The 21,491-nt window shown below is 47.5% G+C and overlaps 1 protein-coding gene across 4 annotated transcripts in view; it reads right to left on the bottom strand.

The window, feature by feature from the left end:
* The window catches only part of TBC1D2 (TBC1 domain family member 2), a 70,299-nt gene that overhangs the window by 30,659 nt on the left and 18,149 nt on the right, over positions 1-21,491 (bottom strand). For 3 of the 4 annotated variants that reach the window (XM_060199108.1, XM_060199109.1, XM_060199110.1), the window contains exons 4-5: positions 15,068-15,201; positions 9,218-9,414 (exon numbers count right to left, since the gene is read on the bottom strand). In XM_060199108.1, coding sequence (XP_060055091.1) covers positions 9,218-9,414; positions 15,068-15,201 — 331 coding nt within the window. The remainder of the gene's footprint in view (positions 1-9,217; positions 9,415-15,067; positions 15,202-21,491) is intronic. The other variant, XM_060199111.1, reaches the window with a different exon arrangement.

Raw genomic sequence — 21,491 nt, 5'->3', positions numbered from 1 at the left:
AACCTTTAAGAAAGAGGGAGGGGTAAAGCCGTCACTCAATGCCCCCACGATCCGGCTGCCTGTCCTTGGACTGGAAGAAAGAATGGCAAAGTGAGGGGGAGGTGAGTGTGAAGAGGACAGAGCTGACCACCAGAGCTTCTCACTCACCTCTGCATTCTGCAACATGGACAGACAGACACCTCTCATTTGTTTAGGCCACGGTGCCCTGAGGCTTCTCTGTTACAGCAGTGGTGCCCACATCTTCACTGACACATCCTCATTTTAAAGACCTCAGTTTGGTAATTGAGGTCTAGGAACTCAGAATGCAGTTTAATTCCAAATTATCCAAGGCCTGTGTAGGCCAGTAAGGAAAGCCGGGTGGTGGCTCTCTGTTTGGGGACACTGCATGTCCCTCTAGCTCTGTGGTAGACAAGAGAGTTCAGTCTCCATGCTCCCTCCTGCTAAGCCAACTTGTCGCCTTGGGAGCCTTCTGACTACAGTCTGTCCTCATGGCCAGGTCATCGCTGGTGGTGCTGAGACATCCCTGGAGAGGAAACACACTCACAGGCCTCACGCTAAGCCACACACAGGGAAGCTCATTCAGTTCATGGAAGTGCAGCTGCTCAGCCCACAACGTCTACAAGGAAGCGTTAAGGTTCAGAAGTGATAGACCCTGATTTATTTCTTGACTCGGCCACTCTGGATTCACATGGAAACTCCAGGTCTGCGAGGCTTCCTATGCAGTTGAATCTCTAGAGTCCCAAGGACTTGTCCAGCCCCAGGAAGGGGCTGTGACTTCATTCAGGGCCAGGATCAGAAGGTCAGTAGTCAGTTAGTACCATGTGAACCTCAGCCCTGGCAGGCAGTTTTCGGGTCACAGCACTCAATGCCCACTTCATTCATAAAAACATGGCTTCCTGGGGATACACTCCTGTATCTGGCACAGAGTCCTTTAACAGATTGACTGGACAGGGTTATTACCTAAGATGGCTCCATTTGGTGGAGAACTGCTGCGGACCATTGACTTCATGTGAGGAGTTACTGACATGCATTTTTGGAAACGCCAGTACTAATCTAATGACTGCCCCTCTCTGGTTCTCTTTCATCTGTCTTTCCGTCCACCCGTCCATCCATCCATCCATCCATCCATCCATCCATCCATCCATCCATTACCCCCAGTCTTTATCAAGCATTCACTCAGTGCCAGACTCTGTGCCAGGTTCAGGAGTGTATGCAGAGAAGTGGTCACGGCTCCCGCTCTCAAGGGCCACAAAGGCTGATTGCAGTGAAGTTGGGCCATTTTAGAGTGAACCTGGAGCAGAGAGCCCTGGCTTCTGTCTGCGGTGAAGTTGGAGGAGGCTCAGCATATTTTATAGAGAGGGGAGCAGTTTAAAATCTGTAAGGAACGAGGCGGGTCGGAGACCATCAAACAGCAGGCAGGAAATGAGGGTTGGGAACGTGTTCCAGACACCCACGTCCAGAGGAATGGAGACTTGTGGGAGTTCTAGGTTGTGACCAGAAGGTGGGGTGGGGACAGTATGTGCAAACCAAGCAGGAATGTTTGGAATGAAGTCACTCCTCAAGGCTAAAGGGAGAGATTAAACATTTCTGTGGCTCAGGATGACTGAAGAAGCCCAAACCATTTTCTGGTTTAGCTGAGATTTGGAGATTACGGTGAGTAATTGCCTGGGGAAACAACTAACAGGACAAAGGTTCAGACTGGCCTGAGGCTTACAACCAGACAGGCATCTTCCCCAACTTTTGGGGGAATCAAATCTGAAGCCCATTTCTTTTTTGCCTCCAGTGTTATCACTGGGGCTCAGTGGCAGCACTATGAATCCACTGCTCCTAGAGGCCATTTTTTTCTATTTTATTGGCTAGGACAGAGAGAAATTGAGAGAGGAGGTGGAGAAAGAGAGGGAGAAAGACAGAGAGATACCTGCAGACCTGCTTGGCCACTTGTGAAATGATCCCCCCACCCCGCAGGTGGGGAGCCCGGGGCTCAAACAGGGAGCCTTGAGCTAGTTTTTGCATTTAGTACTATGTGAGCTCCACCCAGTGTGCTACTGCTCGCCACCCGTGAAGCCCATTTCTGTACAGCCATCTGACTTCCCAAGTCCACATCCAAGATCAAGACACCAGTCTAGGAGACTTTTCAACCCAGGAGAGAGACACAGGAAAAGCAACAAGGGACGGAACAAAGTAGGATGGGAAAGGTGAGGAGTGAGGAGTGAGTCCAAGAGTTAGATGGTCTTGAAGCCGGAAGGTCCTGGGAGACTGCTTGGTCCTCTCAGCCGGCTGTCATGTGAGCAGACTAAAAACAATGGTGGATCATCATGCGTGGGAGAACTATGGCTAAAGCAGAGGGTTCTCAATGTCCATCATTTCCCCATGATGCATAGCTGGTAGCATTACCCCCCCCCCCCCTTTATTCTTTACTAGAGCGCTGCTCAGCTCTGGCTTACAGTGGTACAGGGAACTGTACCTGGGACTTTGGAACCTCAGGCATGAGAGACTCTTTGCATCACCATTATGCTATCTACTCCATGTAGCTGATATCTGTTGCATCAATCGTTATTATTATTACTATTACTATTTTTTGCACTTCTTTAAAATTTCAAAGCAAGGGTCCAGGAGATAGCTCACGTGGTAGAGCACATACTTGACTGTCCAAGGGGACCCAGGCTCATGACCCTGGCACCACATGGGAATGCCACACATGATGCTAGGAGCTCCGTGAATGGTGGAGCAATGCTGTGGTGTCTCTCCTTCTCTGTGTGTCTCCTTCTTTGCCTCTCTCTTCCTGTTTCTATCCAAAATCAAAAGGGAAAAAAAAGTCTGTCAGGAGTGGGACAGAGCCAGTGGGAAGCCCTGGTGCCAGACAGACAGAATCATCACATCCTTGAGCTGAAAATACCCCAGGAGTCTGTGTGAGGGATCAGCAAAGCGGGACATGTGTATGCAATGCAATCCTGCTCATCTTATCACTTGCTACAAATGTATGAGCCTGGAGGCCATCATCCTAAGTGATATAAGCTGGTCACAAATATGCACGTACACACCAAAAAGGAGGTTTTTTTTTTTTTTTTTTTTGTGCCTCCATGGTTATCGCTGGGGCTCAGTAGAATCCACTGCTCCTGGAGGTTATTTTTTCCCTTTTTTTTTTTTTGTTGCCCTTGTTATTTATCATTGTTGTTGCTATTGCTATTGTTGTCAGACAGGACTGAGAGAAACTGAGACAGGAGGGGAAGACAGAGAGGGGGAGAGAAGGATAGACACCTGCTGACCTGCTTCACTGCTTGTGAACTCACCCCCCTTCCCCCGCAGGTGGGGATCTGGGGGCTTGAACCGGGATCCTTGTGCTAGTATTTGCACTTTTAGTATTTTGCACATTGTGTGTTTAACCTGGTGTGCTACCGCCTGACCCCCAGAAGGAACATTTTATTATTTTTTTAAATAAGAATACTGCTCAGCTTTGGTTTATGGTGTTGCTGGGGACTTAATCTGGGACCTTAGAGCCTCAGGCATGAATGTCCTCTTGCATAACCATTATGCCACTTCCCCCAGAGAAGGAAGTTAAGGGAGTCTGCTACATATCATCCTTTGAGCGGCTTTTGACCTTGTGCTATGCTATGATGCCTCTCCAAGACGTTATCCAGCATCACCATCATATGTCACGGCTCAGGCTCAAGACTGCTCCATGTACCCAGTTCTCACCTGCATGGGAGGGCAGGGGCTTCACAAGGCAGTGGAGAAGTACTGCAGGTGCCTCACCTAGTTCTCTCTTACTCTCTATCAAAGAAGAGAGAGAGAGAGAGGGAGAGAGAGAGACTGAGACTACTGGGTATGGTGAGTGATCATGCAGGCACCAAGCCCCAGTGACAGTCCTGGTGGTGAGGGAAGAAGAGTAGCTATGTGCTGAGGTACGATTTCCTTATTCCTCCCCTAGGAGTGGGCGCACCGTCTAGATGGTTTCCCATGTGCCGACTGATTAAGTGATGCTGTTAATATTTCACAATCAATTGCATCTCAGATTTTGATAGCTGGTCACATGTTGCCCTTTTGTTCAGATTTTGAAAAGCCAATGAGTCATCTTAAAAAATTTAAGTCCGTGGTGCGAAGTGCAAGGACCAGTGTAAGGATTCTGGTTCGAGCCCCTGGCTCCTCACCTGCAGGGGAGTCGCTTCACAGGCAGTGAAGCAGGTCTGCAGGTGTCTTTCTCTCCTCCTCTGTGTCTTCCCCTCCTCTCTCCATTTCTCTCTGTCCTATCCAACAATGATGACATCAATAACAACAATAACTACAACAACAATAAAAAACAACAAGGGCAACAAAAGGGAAATAAATATAAAAATTTTTTAAAAATTTAAGTCCTGGAGGGCTAAGTGGCAGGGCGGCACACCTACCTGAGTGTACACATTACCATATTAAAGGACCAGAGTTCAAGTCTCCCCCCTGCCCCGCCCCATCCCAGACTTTGGGGGGTAGTAGCTTCATGAGCAGTGAAGCAGGTCTGCAGGTGTCTCTCTTTCTGTCTCCCCCTCTATCTGCCCCTTCCCTCTCAGCATCTGTCTCTACCCAATAAGTATTTAGCAAATGTATGTCCTCTTATTATTGAGCTTATACTGTCTTCACTCACAAAGATCAAGGTGGGTGGAGCCCTGCAGGGGGGAGGCACATCACTGCACTGAGGGGTCCAGCCACTGGGCTCTAAAGGGCTCAGGCCCGCAGGGTGCAGACAAGGAGCACCAAGGCCTCAGTTTCTAGTCCAGAAACACGAGGTGCAATCAGAAAACCTAGACTCAGCTTCCTTGTAAGCTAAGCAGAGATAGTGACCTCTACTCCACCATGAGCTGCAGAGAAAGCACAGAGAATGTGAAGCAGTCAGCGTCCCACTCTCCATGACGTGGGGACCCAGGGCCCACACCCAAGTCTCTGCTCTGTATCAGGCAGTGCATTCTGGGGTCTCTGACTTGAGGGAAGTCAGAAGCTGGACTTTGTCCCTGTCCAGTCCCCTGAGTAAATAACATGTTTTCCAAATCATCCAGAGTGAGCTAAATTGGCTCCTGTGAGCCCTAGGCAGGTCCGGGAACCCCCCCCCCCCCCCGCCGGTTCCCAGCAACGGACAGATGGCCAGCATCACAGACAGCAGCCTTCCATCTGCTGGGGCAGCCGGCCTTCGGGCTGGGTGTGATTCCGTCAACTCCGAAAGCCCAAGCCACCCAGTCAAGCAGCCATCTGGTACCATCTCCTGGAGGCCAAGTCTCTTGTGGGCACGTCAGTGAGGGAGTCTGGGGTAGTAATGGCTTAATGGGTGTCAGAGTCACCCATCAGTCTGGGGCTTAATGTGACACCAGGGAATGCATTCTGTTCTTCTGAAGAGCAGTTACGGCTCGTGTCTGATGCTGGGCTGGACTGTGAGACTGGAGGGAACAAGGCTGGGGTGAGACTCCTGGACCTGGAGGGGTGCATCAGAGCTCCAGTCCTTTCTCCTCTAGGTGAGTGACCGGCAGTGTGTCACCGGCCATCTCTGAGCATCATATGATAAAACAGGTAGAAAGTTGTTTACAGACTGACTAGAGTCTGGACACTGGCCCAGCCCCTGGGAGGCCCCATGTCTGCAGAATCTCTTAGAACCTCAGCTTCCTCATCAGGAAAAGAGGACGAAAAGCTGTCCTAAGGACTAGAGAGGATGCATGGCTGGAGTCACCCTGACATCTGGAATCATTTGGATTTGTATCTTTTCTTTCCCTCAGGATGGCGAGGTACCTAAGGGCAGGCTTTTGGGCCCTCACTGCATCCAACAGTCTGACATACAAATTCTTCAAGCATCACTAATGCTACTGGCCATAGCACCTGTCAGGAGAATCAGACCCCTAGTTCTCATGTCTTCCTGCAGACTGAAGGGGTGTCATCCCTTTGAAGAGACTGAGGGGGCCAACTTGGAGAAGTAGCCCAGGGGAGGCCCCGTGGCTGTTTCCTTAGCTGAGGAGTTGGACCTGGAGGCTCCTGGATGGCTGCTTTCTGACCTCCATTCCTGAATGCGCCAGGCTCTGCTGGACTCCCCAAAGTCCTGCCCAGACTCAGTCTCCTTCCCTTCTCCCGTCTTTGGTATCTGGTTGGAAGTGAAACCCTGGAGTAGTGAGGGCTGGGGCTCCCCCTTTCTAATGTGGAATGAAGACTGACTTCTACCCACAGGCACATTGCCTGGTGGCCCTCCTGGCCTCACACGTAACGTCCTCAGGGATGTGTGACTCCGTGAGGTAGGAAGGATTCTAAGGCAGGGACTGCCACAGTTGAGACACTCAGAGCTGCTGAGCGCTGGCTGCAACACAGACGTGAACCACTGTAGTACACATGGCTGTAAGCGTTCACAGAAGGCAACTGCAATTATGAGAGTTGAGAAACTCGCTCAGGGTCAGAACGTGGCCTTGTGCCACCTTACGTACACATGGCCGTGTGCTCTGAACTGCCCCCTAGTCTGAGGTGTTTGTGGGAGCAGGAACGTCCACTCACACTGCAAGTCAAGGGTGAACCACAAGATTTGTCCTCTGCCTGATTCTCTGTCTCAGGACAGAGGTGAAGTTGGATGGGCAGCAAATCAGAAAGGAGTGCCAGAGTTGAAAATGTTTCAACAACTTCCTACTGGCATTTCACTGTGACTACAGGGGAGCTGGCAACAGCCTGGCCGACTTTCCTCATCTCCACGAATAAGCACTCCTCTGTGCAAGAGGGGCGAGGCCTCCATGCGCCCACACCCGCCAGGGACAAACCTTAATGAAGCCCAGGTCTCCGGGCTCTTTTTCACCTGACACTCCACAGTGCGTTAGGAAGAGGAAGAGCTGGGCCAAAGAGGCTGCACAGGTTTCTTAGAAAGAGAGGGAGGCTGTGGTGGAAAGAGGTACAGCCCCCGGAGGAGGGATTTAGGATCCAGTCCAGATTTCTTCTCCTTTCCGAGTTCTGGTTGGGGATTTAAGCTCAGCTGTCTAAGGGTCAGGCCTGTTTTCAGAACTGTCTAGCAGCCTGGCAACACAAGTATGCGGAGAAGAAAAGTGAGGCGGCTGGTCTGTAAGTGCCATTAGAAGCGGCCTCCCAAGCTGTCATGATGTATATTTGTATGTGGAGTCACTGAACGCCGACCAATTGTTGCCACCAGATATGTCCCCTGTCCCCGCCACTTGGATACTGCATACACATCAGACGCCCTCAGCAAAGAAATAGAGACTAAGCAAACAAGCAAACGAGTTAGGGACACAGGGGCTAGTGTCATTCCTTGAGAACCTTAATCACTTTCTGCTTCATTAAACATAGCCCCTGACTTACCAGAAAAAAAAACACAAAAACACACAACCCTCTGCTGGCTCCCCTAATAACTTCTCAGGAGAAGACAAAGTGAAGACAGGCAGACAACGAGCGCATTTTCCCCTCCTGGACTGTGTTCTCCACAGTCAGAACAGCAAAGAAAAAGAAGAAATATAAAAAGCTGCTAATAGGGGGTGGCGCAGCGAGTTAAGCGCAGGTGGCACAACGCACCCGCATGAGGATCCCGGTTCGAGCCCCCGGCTCCCCACCTGCAGGGGAGTCGCTTCACAGGTGGTGAAGCAGGTCTGCAGGTGTCTGTCTTTCTCTCCCCCTCTCTGTCTCCCCCTCCTCTCTCCATTTCTCTCTGTCCTATCCAACAACGATGACATCAATAGCAATGATAATAATAATAATAATAACTACAACAACAATAAAAAAAAACAACCAGGGTAATAAAAAGGGAAAAAATGGCCTCCAGGAGCAGTGGATTCATGGTGCAGGTACTGAGCCCCAGCAATAACCCTGGAGGCAAAAAAACAACTGCTAATATTCAAAAGGTTGTATATCCTCACTCCTCCCCAGGGATGAAAGCCTGATAGGTTAAGCTCTTTCCTTCTTAGCCACCGGGGTTATTGCTGGGGCTCGGTGCTTGCATGCTCGATCATTCCTGGCAGCCATCAAGTTTTTCTGACAGAGAGAGAGAGAGAGGGAGAGACAGAAAGAAGGAAGGCATCTGCAGCACTGCTCCACCGTTGGTGAGGATGGGGGGTGTGGCTTCAGCCCGGGTCCTCATGCACGGTGATGTGTGCCCTCTGCTGGGTGAGCCACCACCCTGCCCCTAACCTAACCTTTTTTATTCTGCAAAGGAGCACTCACTGCCCAGTGCTGAAGCCCCCTTGCTTCCCTGCTACAGGACCCTCACTACTTCATGAGGGTGCCCAGACTAGAACATGAATTATTCTCTGGGTTGTAGCGTTTTTAACTGGCTTTAATGATCATGAGTGGCTTTATGTTTTTTTTTTTTTTTTTTGTCTCAAGTGTTATCGATGGGGCTCAGTGCCTGCACTACAAATCCACTACTCCTAGAGGCCAGTGTTTTTTTTCTTTGTTGTTGCTGTTGTTGGATAGGACAGAGAGAAATCGAGAGAGGTCAGGGGAGAGAAAGATTAAAACACCTGCAGACCTGCATCACCACTTGTGAAGTGGCCTTCCTGCAGGTGGGGGATCTGGGGGCTCAAACTGGGATCCCTGAGCCAGTGTTTGTGCTTTGCACTATGTGCACTTAACTGGGTACACTACCGCCTGAGCCCCCCGCCCCCCGTCCCCTATGAATGTTTTTTAACAGGTTGTACACATAAGGGTGTGATCTGTTTTCCACAATGGCCATGTGGATCTTTTTCAAACTCCTGTAATAAACTTCTCTCTACTAAACTCTAATTCTCCTCCTTGTCTTTGTCTCCTGTTGGTTCTTGCATAATCCAAGTGTCACACAGACTGTCTGCTTTCTGTCCTGTGACAGCCCTTCAGAATATGTACACAGTTATCATCTGCCAGGCTAAAGACCCCCCCATCCCTGCCCCCACCTCTGCTCCCATGACAGCCCTAGCTGGAGGCAGCACCCTGATCACCCTCACCGACTCTTATTCCCTTTTGAGTGTGGGGTCAGCTAGGCCTGGTTCTCTGAGAGATGACTACTATTAAAGTAGCTCTCCATAGACCCCACCCTTGGTGGCCATCTGTCCTTTCTTTTGAGTGACACTATGGCTCTGAGTAATCAATAGTGCAGTACATCCTATCACTTGTAGTTTGGCCACTAAAGGCTACATCCTGGCTGGTGCCTGGTGAGGTGAACATGTCACGTCTATCTGGCCCCGAGGCTCCGTAGCCACAGGCTGACTGGAGCCTGGCCTGGAGTCTCTTAGAGGCCGTATCTCACCTTCTGAGACTGTAACTCCTTGCTAAGTGTCAGGACCTGCTGCTCCAGGGACAACACTTTCTCCTGGGCAGTTCGGCTCCGCATGAGTCCATCCGGAAAGAATGGGAAGGTGTTGTTGTGGCGTTTGTCTTTCTGAGTCAGTCTGTTGGTCAGAGAGGACTTGGGTATAGACTTCAGCATATCTGCTGGATCTTTTCCTGCCCAAGAGAAACACACAGGTTATGGTGGAGGATGGGAATACTTCTCAGACTTGACAATGCTCCAGCAGAGTCTAGAGGGCTTATTAAAATACAGTTTGTTCAATTTGTCCTGCTTTACATCTTGTCATGTTTCAGCCACCAAGTTGCAGATGCTTCTAAGATTCCACCCTGACTCCCCTGGGCAGACGGCTGCACCAACGTGTCCTGGAACCTCACCTCTCTAGAGCCCTACCCCTTGAGGGGAAGAAACAGGCTGGGGGTATGGACTGACCTGCCAATGCCCATGTCTAGCAGAGAAGCAATTACAGAAGCCAGATCTTCTGCACCCCATAAAGAATTTTGGTTCATACTCCCAGAGGGATAAACAATAGGGAAGCTTCCAGTGGAGGGGATGATGGGACATGGAACTCTGGTGGTGGGAACTGTGTGGAATTGTACCGCTACTATGTTACTATCTTGTTAATTATTATTAAATCATTAATAAAAAATTAGACAAAAAGATTTGGTTTGTTGGAGGCTATATAGACTGCAAAGCCTGAAATATCTGCTGCCTATTTTTTTGTTTTGTTATGTTTTGTTTTTTTTGCCTCCAGGGTTATTGCTGGGGCTCGGTGCCTACACTATGAATCCACTGCTCCGGAGGTCACTTTTCCCCTTCTGTTGCCCTTTGTTGTTGTTGTTATTATTGTTGTTACTGCTGTTGTTGTTGCTAGATAGGACAGAGAAAAGTCAAGAGAAGAAGGGAAAACAGAGAGGGGGAGAGAAAGACACCTGTAGACCTGCTTTACCACTTGCGAAGCGACTCCCCTGCAGGTGGGGAAACGGGCTGGAACCGGGATTGTTATGCCAGTCCTTGTGTTTTGTGCTATGTGTGCTTAACCCGCTGAGCTACCATCTGGCCCTCCTGGATTTTTTTTTTAAACAAAATACTTGCTGGGGTTGGGTGGTGGAGCACCTGGTTAAGCACACATGTTACAATGCACAAGGACCCAGGTTTGAGTCCCCGGTCCCCACCTGCAGGGGAAAGCTTCACAGGTGGTGAAGCAGTGTTGCAGGTGTCTCTCTCTTTCTCTCTATCCCACCCTTCCCTCTCGATTTGACTGCCTCCATCCAATAAATAAATAAAGATAATAAAATAAAAGAAAATATTTACTGACAATCGGTCCAATTACATATAAAACTTATTTGCAAGATCCCTTCAAGGTAGTGCATGCATACATAAAATTGATGTGGGAGCATGTAACTTGAGTATTGTGATTTGGAAAAAAAAAGCTTTTTAAAAATGCCAAATAAATTGTTTGTGAGCCCTATCCTCAGAACTTTCCAGGGAATAAGCTAGGATTTCTTTTTTTTTTTTTATATTTCACAATTTTTAATAACTAAGTAGTATTTCATTATGTACATGTATCATATTTTTTTATTAGTGATCTGATATTGATTTACAAAATTATGAGACTACTGGGGTATAATGCCACACCGTCCCCACCACCAGAGTTCTGTGCCCCCATTTCCTCCACGGGAAACTGCAGTAGTTCTCCCAGGTCACAGATGTGGGTTGACTATTATTTCTATAATTATCTCTCTCTCTCTCTCTCTCTCTCTCTCTCTATATATATATATATATATATATATATATACATACAGACACACATACACACACACACACACACACACATATATATATATATATTTGTCCATTTTTTCCCTATGGTTCTGCCTTCCCTTCCTTTCTAAGTCATACCTATACCTATTGCTATTTCCGAATGTCCTTCCTTTTTGTCTCCTCTATCAGGGTCTTGGGGTCCTGATAGAATTGGAATTCAGAGCCCTCTGGTCATCTTCTCCTAACACTGCTCCCCCTCTGGGGGTGTGGACTGCTGTGAGACAGTCCGTGAATAGGACTTTGGGACCTGATTAGCAGAGGACTGAGGCTGGACTGTGAGAACGTAATTAGCATATGGTGGCGGTCACGATGATGGACTTAAGTAAACCAAGTACTTTAACTTCCAGGTGGCCAGAAGTCTGACCCTTTTGTCCCCCAGCTCCTGCTTCTGCTCATAGGCAGGCGGCCATGCTGCCTATCCTGGAGACAACACGTGGAGTTGAACCTTGGTAACCTAGGGATTCACAGGCCTGGCCTACTCTTACCTCTGCCTATAATTGCCTATCCTGCTGTACCTGAAATATGCCGTTCTGTACTGCAGTACTGCTATGTAACAGACCTTGATTGTAATGAACCCCTGCCAAGCCACGACCCCCGTGAAGTCACTTTTATTTTTTAATTACTATAGCAGACAGCGAAGAATCTGCTTTTCTCATATGTTCCCTGGTGAGGCTGATGCACTTTATCCAGGGACGGGTTTGAGACTGACTGGAATACTCAAACATAAACATCGTCTAGACTTTCTGGTGGCTCAACTCTAAGCTCCAAGTTGTGTCTGTCCCCTGCGCCCAGATTCTAACCTGGAGTAGCTTAATTCTTGATGTAAGCTAGTTCAGGACAGATTTCCCACAACAGACTGCCCCAAGGCTGCGTGCTCCAGAGCCAGGGTCAGCAGCAAATACCAAGTCCACCTCGCACTTGTGTTTGTAAGTAAAGTTTTATTGGGACGGAGCCACAGATGTTTGTGTTGTGTGTAGTCTATGCTGCTGTCACTGGACAGGGTTAGAGTTGAAACTTATAACAAGAGACCAGGTGGTCCAGAAGGATTCAAATATTCACTGTGGTTCTTTACAGAAAAATCTACTGACCAGACTTTGTGTTCAATTTTATTTTTAAACTCAGTCCAACACAGGAGAGTCATCTATCTAGAAAGCCCACCTTGCTCACTCTGCCCCGAGTCTGAATCTAGACACTTTATCATTTGTGAAACTTCCCCCCTGCAAGTGGGGACCAGGGGCTTGAACCTGGGTCCTTGTGCACCATAATGTGTGCACTTAACCAGGTGTGCCACTGTGCCTGGCACAGAAAGTTTCTTTTTAAAAAATTATATATTTATTTATTTATTTATTTTTCCCTTTTGTTGCCCTTGTTGTTGTTTTTATTGTTGTTGTAGTTATTAATGTCGTCGTCATTGTTGTTGGATAGGACAGAGAGAAATGGAGAGAGGAGAGGAAGACAGAGAGGGGGAGAGAAAGACAGATACCTGCAGACCTGCTTCACTGCCTGTGAAGTGACCCCCTGCAGGTGGGGAGCCGGGGGCTCAAACCGGGATCCTTAAGCCGGTCCTTGCACTTCATGCCATGTGCACTTAACCCGCTGCACTACCACCCGACCCCCAGAAAAAGCTTCTTCTAAGGAAAGATGTTAAGGGCACTGGAGATAATCTGGCCATCGAGAATTCACTCTTTGCCTTGGCTGAGGAGGAGCTGAGAGTCAGTCATCTCTACTGCCCACCTTTAATACTCTGTCGAGTCTTATCTTGAATTTATGTCAATATTGGAACTCAGGTCACTCATTTGCTTTCCCCCACATGTTGGAAAAGTCATGATGAATTTTTACATAGAAAAACAGAGAATTTTTAGAATTTATCCCTGATCCTTCTGGGAAGTAAGGTGTTAAAAATAAGCATGTGGATGGGATTCCAGGCAGGGAGGGCAACGCAGGGCTCAGAGGGGCTGAGAGACTTAACTTCTTTTTCTCTGGGGACCAGGTCAAGTGGCAGGATCAAACAATCTTAACTGACAAAATGTTTCTTCTAGTAGGAGTCAGGAACCAGAAACTCCTTGGCTTTGTTGAGTACAAGGCTGGAATGTGTTGTTTCAGGCGTAAGAGACCTGAGTGGAGCCACGTAGAACACTGATGGCAGAGTGCAGAGCGAGGAACGTGAGGCCTCTTTCTCTTCTCCGCTCTTCGAGAACAAGCAAGCTCCAGGGAGCTTCTGCCCACCGCCTCCAGGGCTGGCAGGGTAGGGCTCCCCATGCCCAGTTCACAGTGGTTTCCGACCAGGACCCTGGGGTTTCCTTGAGGGCGGCAAGGGTTGTCTGGGAGGGGACAGCGTTAGAGAACAGGGGACTGCGGACCCCCACGCCTGCCTCAACTCTGCTTTGTATAGAGCACTAGGCTCTGTTTATGAGGACAAGGGTCCCAGGCAACAAAGGTAACGTTCAAAAACATCACTGATTTTGAAAATGAGGCACAAGCCATTCAGTGTTCCTAGGCCTCAGCCCCTCATCTGCTCAACTAGACAAAACAACCGTGTCTGCTGCTTAGGCTGCTGTGGGGATCAGACCAGCTCCTGCGGGTGAAGTGCGGGTGTGGAAGGATAACACTTAAAAGATTCTGCTAAGTGAAACAGGGCAGTCACAAAAGATTGTGTGCTCTCTGGGTCCAGACTGGAAAGTCAACAGAGAAAGAAAATAGATGAGGGGTTGGGATATGGAGATGGGGTGGTGGGAATTGTGTGGAATTGTACCCCTCCTACTCTATGGTTTTGTAAATTAATCCTTTCTTAAATAAAAAAGAAAAAAAAAGGAAAAGATAAATAAATAAAATTAAAAAAAAAAAATAGATGAGGGGTTACCCAGAACTAGAGGGCGGTGGAGACTGGGCTGCTGGCTGAGGGGTGCACGGCCCCTTTGTGAAGTAGTGAGGCGGTTCTGGGACTGATAGCAGTGATGGTTGTACGGCTCTAAGCATGATGGACTTTTGAACTAAAGACTTAAATGGGTGAGTCGGATGGCATCACACACACACACACACACACACACACACACACCTTGGTTGCTAGGGCAAGGGAGATAGCATAATGATTATGCAGACAGACTCTTAAAGCTGAGGCTGAGGTCCCAGGTTTAATCCACTCTAACCCCACCTCTGTCAGCCAGAGCTGAGCTGTGCTGGGTTAAAAAAAAAAAAAAAAAAGTAACTGCTACACTTAAATAATAGTCTTACCACTACTGTGGATCCAATGTGGCGCTGATCTCTTGAACCCTGTGTGTGACCTGGCACTGTTCCGAGGAGACGCCCCTGCAGCCTCACCTTAGCCAGTCTTCTCCCAGCTCATTTTTTTTAGTGGTTTAATAGTGGTTTACAGGATTGTAAGATCACAGGAGTAGAGTCCACACCACTGCACTCACCACCACAGTTTTGTGGCCCACTCCCACAATCACAGCCCTAGTTGTCAGTCTGGGCGCTAGTCTGGCTACATTTATTTGTTTATTTTTATTTTGTTTGCAAGGACAGGTATTCCCATTCTCTAGTTAACTAGAGATACCTAGAGGCTGTTTGTTCTGCTTCTTCAGGTAGATTTGATTTTAATCACCCTAGAAGGGCATTTGTATACCAACTCCTTAAAAACTAAAACAAACAAACAAACAAACAATGCTAAGTTAGAGAAAGTGAAGGAGTGTTTCCTAACTCCTTCAAGAACCATTGCTAAGAGTTTCAGTTTGGGGGGGTCGGGCGGTGCAGTGGGTTAAACGCACGTGGCGCAAAATGCAAGGACCAGCGTAAGGATCCCGGTTCAAGCCCCTGGCTCCCCACCTGCAGGGGAGTCACTTCACGGGGCGAAAGGTTCACTCCCACTCATGGCCACTCAGGAGGAGTGACCTGGAGAGACCTATCTTTGATCAAAACACAGCTGCTGGGAAGAGAAGCTGGGACTTTTACCCTGTCTCTGGAGGCAGCTCAGACTGAGCTGGGGCTCACCTGGGGTGCTGGGCTCATGGGGCGAAGGTTGCTCCTCCCTCTGGGGCTCCCCGCTGAGGGGAGCCTCTTCTCCAGGAAGTCCCTGGCCAGTTCCCTGGGCCTGCCTGTTGCCCCGGAAGCTGTGCACTGTGTTTCTGAAAGGAAAATAGAGGAGTGTGAGGCAGCCGGCTCTGCCAGCCTGTCGCTGCAGGAACCCAGGCCACTGGTTCCCCTCCAAAGTGGTCTCTGCCCAGTCTGTCAGAGCCCTGGAATCCACCCAAATCACTCCCAGCCCCTCTCACACTCCTCTCTCACCTATTTTATTTTACTTTATTTTATTCTTGTCATCACAAAGGCTTCACCACTCTGGGCTGGCCTTTTTAGATAGAAAGAGACAAGGTGGGAGGGACAGAGAGAGAGGGAGAGAGTTACCGCAGGATCAAAGCCTCCTCCAATGTGAAGGTTGCTAGCACAGCAAAGCAGACAACACTATCCAGTTGTCTTGTCAATCTTCAACCTTCTATCTCCCCCTCCTCTCCCTCTCCCTCTCTCTCCTTCTCCCTCTCTCTCTCTCCCTCACCACAGTCATCACTTTTCACATACACTACTGCTTATAAACAGTCAACAGGGCTGATCCGCTACCCTAGAGTATCAGGTTCACAAGGGACACTTATCTGTTTCATTCGCGGACACACTCTGAACGTCTAGGCCAGCACTAGATACACAGAGGGCGCCTCCTGTGGATGTGTTGAGTGACTACTGAATGAACCTGCTAGAATGAACCGCCAGAAACCTTCCTCTGGTCTTGGGAAGCCCTGACTCAACATTCTTCAGTGGCTCCCTACTTCTTCTGAGCAAAGTGCCCAGCTCCATCTGGTACTGTCTCCTTGACTCTATCCCTGCTCAGACCTCTTCTCTCTGAAGCCTTCTCTGACCACTACACAGCTTCCAAGGAGCTCACTGAACTTGATGTCTGGGTTTCCCCACTACCATAGCACTGCTCAGTGTAGGCTTATGGTAGTGTTGGGGATTGAACCTGGGACCACTGGTGCCTGAGGCAGGAGAGTCTTTTGACATAACGTTATTCTGTCTCCCCAGTCCTCTGGCCAAGTACTTATCCAGCCTGAACTATAGTGTCATCTCTCTGTGAACAGCACTAAGCTATGTGCAGGTCTGCAGGCACCTAGCTTTATATTCCCAGAGGGCAGGCTCAAATGTGTGTTTGGGATGCAGGGAGAATGCGGCAGTGCCAATGGCTGGCCTAGGAGCGCAGAGAAATTCATGCACCATCCCCAAACCTATGGACATCTAATCTTTGACAAAGGTGCCCAGACTATTACATGGGGAAAGCAGAGTCTCTTCAACAAATGGTGTTGGAAAAAATGGGTTGAAACATGCAGAAGAATGAAACTGAACCACTATATTTCACCAAATACAAAAGTAAATTCCAAGTGGATCAAGGACTTGGATGTTAGACCACAAACTATCAGATACTTAGAGGAAAATATTGGCAGAACTCTTTTCCACATAAATTTTAAAGACATCTTCAGTGAAACAAATCCAATTAAAAGCATAAACCTATGGGGCTACATCAAATTAAAAAGCTTCTGCACAGCAAAAGAAACCTATAGCCAAATAAAGAGACCCCTCAAAGAATGGGAGAAGATGTGTACATGCCATACACCAAACAAGAGGCTAGTAACCAGAATATATAAAGAACCTGCAAATCTCAACAAGACAACAAATAAGCCCATCCAAAAATGGGGGGAGGACATGGACAGAATATTCACCACAGAAGAGATTCAAAAGGCCGAGAAACACATGAAAAAATGCTCCAAGTCTCCGATTGTCAGAGAAATGCAAATAAAAACAACAATGAGATATCACTTCACTCCTGTGAGAATGTCATACATCAGAAAAGGTAACAGCAGCAAATGCTGGAGAGGGTGTGGGGTCAAAGGAACCCTCCTACACTGCTGGTGGGAATGTAAATCAGTCCAACCTCTGTGGAGAACAGTCTGGAGAACTCTCAGAAGGCCAGAAATGGACCTACCCTATGATCCTACAATTCCTCTCCTGGGGATATATCCTAAGGAACCCAACACACCCATCCAAAAAGATCTGTGTACACATATGTTCTTGGCAGCAGAATTTGTAATAGCCAAAACCTGGAAGCAACCCAGGTGTCCAACAACAGATGAGTGGCTGAGCAAGTTGTGGTCTATATACACAATGGAATACTACTCAGCTATTAAAAATGGTGACTTCACCATTTTCAGCCGATCTTGGATGGTGCTTGAAAAATTCATGTTAAGTGAAATAAGTCAGAAATAGAAGGATGAATATGGGATGATCTCACTCTCAGGCAGCAGTTGAAAAACAAGATCAGAAGAGAAAACACAAGTAGAACCTGAACTGGAGTTGGTGTATTGCACCAAAGTAAAAGACTCTGGGGTGGGGGGGGGAGAATACAGGTCCAAGAAGGATGATAAATGACATAGTGGGGGGTTGTATTGTTAAATGGGAAACTGGGGAATGTTATGCATGTACAAACTATTGTATTTGCTGTTGAATATAAAACATTAATTTCCCAATAAAGAAATAAAAAAAAGAAATTCATGCATCAGATTAAAAAACGAGTTCAACCAAGTTTATCTTTCCTTTTCAAAGAGGTCCAACTAGGTGGATTCCAAAATTAGTAATAAGAACGAGACAACAATCAAAGGAAGCTACTGGTTTTTAAACTGCACACTGTAATCTATGATAGATCAAAAAAATCTAGTAAGATGACTAAAAATTGAAAAGTAGAAATGGAAAACATTAGCATCCATCCAGCTGAGAAAGGTTAATGTTTTGTGACTCGTAAGAGTGCTGTGAACATAAGACTCATACTAAGCATGGTCCTGGCCAACTGAGAAGCACTGGCACTAAGAGGCTGCTTATTTGCTTTTTAATTTTTAAAATTATTATTACTTACTGGATAGAGACAGCCAGATATCAAGAGGGGAGGAGGAGACAGAGAGGAAGAGAGACAGAGAGACACCTGCAGCCCTGTTTCACCACTCACCAAGCTTTTCCCCTGTAGGTGGGGCCCAGGGACTTGAACCACTAACCATGGACAAGCTGACCAGATCTTTACCCCAGCAGTCGAGAGACCCCCTGCTATCCCAGCAGATCTCCTCTCTCACAGCATCCCTGAACACACACAGTCAAGGGGAAACATCCTCGGCGGGCACAGGACTCCACAAAGAAGCCCCCTCATACCAGTACTGTTTATTGCTATTGATTATGCCACTCATACCAGTACTGTTTATTGCTATTGATTCAGAACCCCTGAGTGTCTTTGACACAGATGAAAAAGGATATTATCAAAGCCAATTTGAATTAATTTCTTCTATAAGAGTCTACAAAGCATTGACGAATGTTTTCCATAAATCTCTACTTTCCTCTATTTCCCTCACCTTTCCTCTCGTCGACACTACAAAGAAAAATGTATCCATATAAACCAGAAAATATCTTCTTTTATAGGTCCTTGCACACTGTAATGTATGCTCTTAGCCAGGTGCAGCACCATCCCACCCCGAGGGTGCTTATTATTATTTTTTTTAATATTTATTTTATTTTTATTATTTTTTATTCCCTTTTGTTGCCCTTGTTGTCGAGGGTGCTTACTTAAAGGGCAGCAATGGTGGTCAAAGAGACAGAGAGAGAGAGAGAGAGAGAGAGAGAGAAAGGGAGGGAGGAGGGAGAAAGTGGCAGTTTGCAGAGCTGGGGTGAAGCCTTGACCTTGCTGTCACCCTTATGTGCAATGCCCACATCCAGCAATGCTGTGGACAAGATGCTTTGAGAAACAGACGCTTATTCCACAGACACCTTGATGCTAGATAAACAGGTAACATATCACACAAGAAAAGGAAAAAAAAAGTGCCACTTTGAGTTCCCAGAAAAGAAAGGGAACTTGCCAGCAAGAGACCATGAAAATGAAGTAAAGCTCAAGTGGGAAGTACCGAGGAGGATGAGTGTGCACGTTACATCACAGTTCAGCAGAATCCAGGGCCTCCGTCACTCCGCAGGAGACTTGCCTCCCCCTCCCCATCTCCTCCAGACGGTGGGCCAAAGAGACACTGGCAGATGTGATGCAAACAAAGGCTTAAAATGTACAGGCGCATAGGAACTGCCCTCTTAGAGCAGACTGGAAGAGTACTCAGAATGCTAGAAATGGAATTACCCTATGACCTTGGAGGTCTATTCAACGGAAATAAGCACACCCTTCCCAAGAGATGTGTGTGCACCTATCTACGTTCATAGCAGCACAATGCGTGATAGTAAAGATCTGGATGAATCCAGGTGTCCAATGACAGATGAGTGGCTGAGCAAGTTGTGGTCTAAATACACAGTGGAATACTACTCAGCTGTTAAGAATGATGAGGTCGTCTCCTCTGCCTTATCTTGGATGGAGCTTGAAGGAATCTTGTTAAGCGAGATAAACTGAAAAGAGGTGGATCAGTAGCAGATGATCTCACTTACAAAACAAAGACAGAAAGGGAAAACAAGGGAAACCGGTGTGGTGTTTTGCACTGAGGCAAAGGACTCTGGGAAGGGAGTACAAGGAGAGGGCCTGGCGGGGGAAGCAGCCCTGAGTCCTGGTGCATGACGGTAGAACAGGATCTAAGCTGGGGGGGTGTGTGTCTTGCAGACATCTATCATGAGGAGATGAGATACTGTGTGTCAGCAACTACTGGAAACCACAAACCCTCAATAAGAGGATAAGAGGAAAGAAAAAAAAAAAAAGGGATAAAGGAATTGACCTCTTGAAGAACATGGTTCAGGTTGCCGCTGGTCCACGGAAGGTGAGAAGTACTTGGAGCAGACCCAGACCTAACCCACATCTTGGAGCCAAGATCAGGTGGTCTTGTCCTGTATAAGCCAAGCCCAGAGGTGGAGACCACTACAGTGACTAAACAGGGACATCTTTGTTACAGGGCAGCGGTCTCATATGAAAAAGAGAGAGAAAGACAGACAGACAGTGCGCCACCACTCTGGCCCACATGATGCTGGGGGCAGAACACGGAGGCTCAGACACACAGGTCTTGGGCTCTGCTTGTAGGGCTACTCAGAGTTCTCCAACTGCACTTTTTTTTTTGTCCTGCCAGGACTTCATGCTAAGGTGATTCTACCACTCCCAATGGACCCTCCCTCCCTCCCTCCTTCCCTCCCTCCTTCCCTTCCTTCCTTCCTTCCTTCCTTCCTTGCCACAGCTCCACTCTGCATGAAACCTCCCCCCTCCATGGATTCCGCTCTGGTACCCAGAGACATGAACCCAGCTCCTGCAGGTCCTCACACATGGCAAAAGTGTGCACTCCTCTGGGTGAGTTATCTCCCGGCCCCCTGGACATTTTGTTTGCTTGTTGTGATCAGGGATCTGATACCTGACATCAGAAAATCTAGAACCTTGGTTGCAAGGAAAAGGGAAAAACAAAACAATCTGGAAGTCATAGAAAGTGCATAGTTCAAACTGAAATGCTTACCAAAAGCCAGGAGTTCACCCTCTGTGAAAAAGTGAGCTATAAAGAAATATGGCTGGAGATTGGGTGGTGGCACATCTGGTTAAGTGCATGTATTACCACGCACAGAGACCCAGGTTCAAGCCCCTGGTCCCCACCTGCAGTGGGAAAGCTTGCGAGTGATGAAGCTGGGCTGCGGGTGTCTCTCTGTCTCTCCCTCTGTCCTCCATCCCTCTGGCTGTCTCTATCCAATAAATAAAGATAATAACAAATGCTAAAAAAAAAGGAAATTAACACAAAAATTACAGAGAAAGTCCTGCATGTTCAATCTATCCCCCCACCCCACCCCGTGATATCTTTGTTTCTTGGATCTTGGGAAGTGTCCTACTGCTTCTTCAGGGGGAATGTTGTGAAGGATTGTTTCATCTTTCTCTTCTTTTTCTTTTAATGCCACCAGGGTTATCTTTGAGGTTTTGTGTCTACACAATGAATTCATCACTCCCGGACCAGTTTTTCCCTGAAAACTTTCTTTTTCCTTTTACTTGACAGGATAGATAGAAATTGAAAGGGAAGGGAAGAGAGGGAGAAAGACAGACACCTGAAGACCTGCTTCACTGCTTGGGAAGCTCCCCCGCTGCAGGTAGTATCTTGAACCCAGATATTTGCACATGATAATATGGGTGGCCAACCCTATTATTTATTCTTTAAGTATCTGATAAAATTCACCAGTAAAGTTATCTGGTTCAAGTATTTTTTTTTATTACTAATAGCTTTGCTTGTTATAGGTCTATTCAAAATTTCAATTCCTTCTTGAGGTATTTTCACGAATTCATGTCTTTCTAGGAATTTGTTTTGTCTAAATCTCATCTACCCGCGTACTGCCGCTCAGCTCACCGTATGACCTTGTAGTTCTAATTTTTGGGAGGTTGATGGTAATGTCC

Source organism: Erinaceus europaeus, chromosome 10 (assembly GCF_950295315.1).
Source record: "Erinaceus europaeus chromosome 10, mEriEur2.1, whole genome shotgun sequence".
NCBI lineage: Eukaryota > Metazoa > Chordata > Mammalia > Eulipotyphla > Erinaceidae > Erinaceus > Erinaceus europaeus.
The sequence above is the reverse complement of the archived record's forward strand: the minus strand, read 5'-3'. Positions and strand labels throughout refer to the sequence as shown.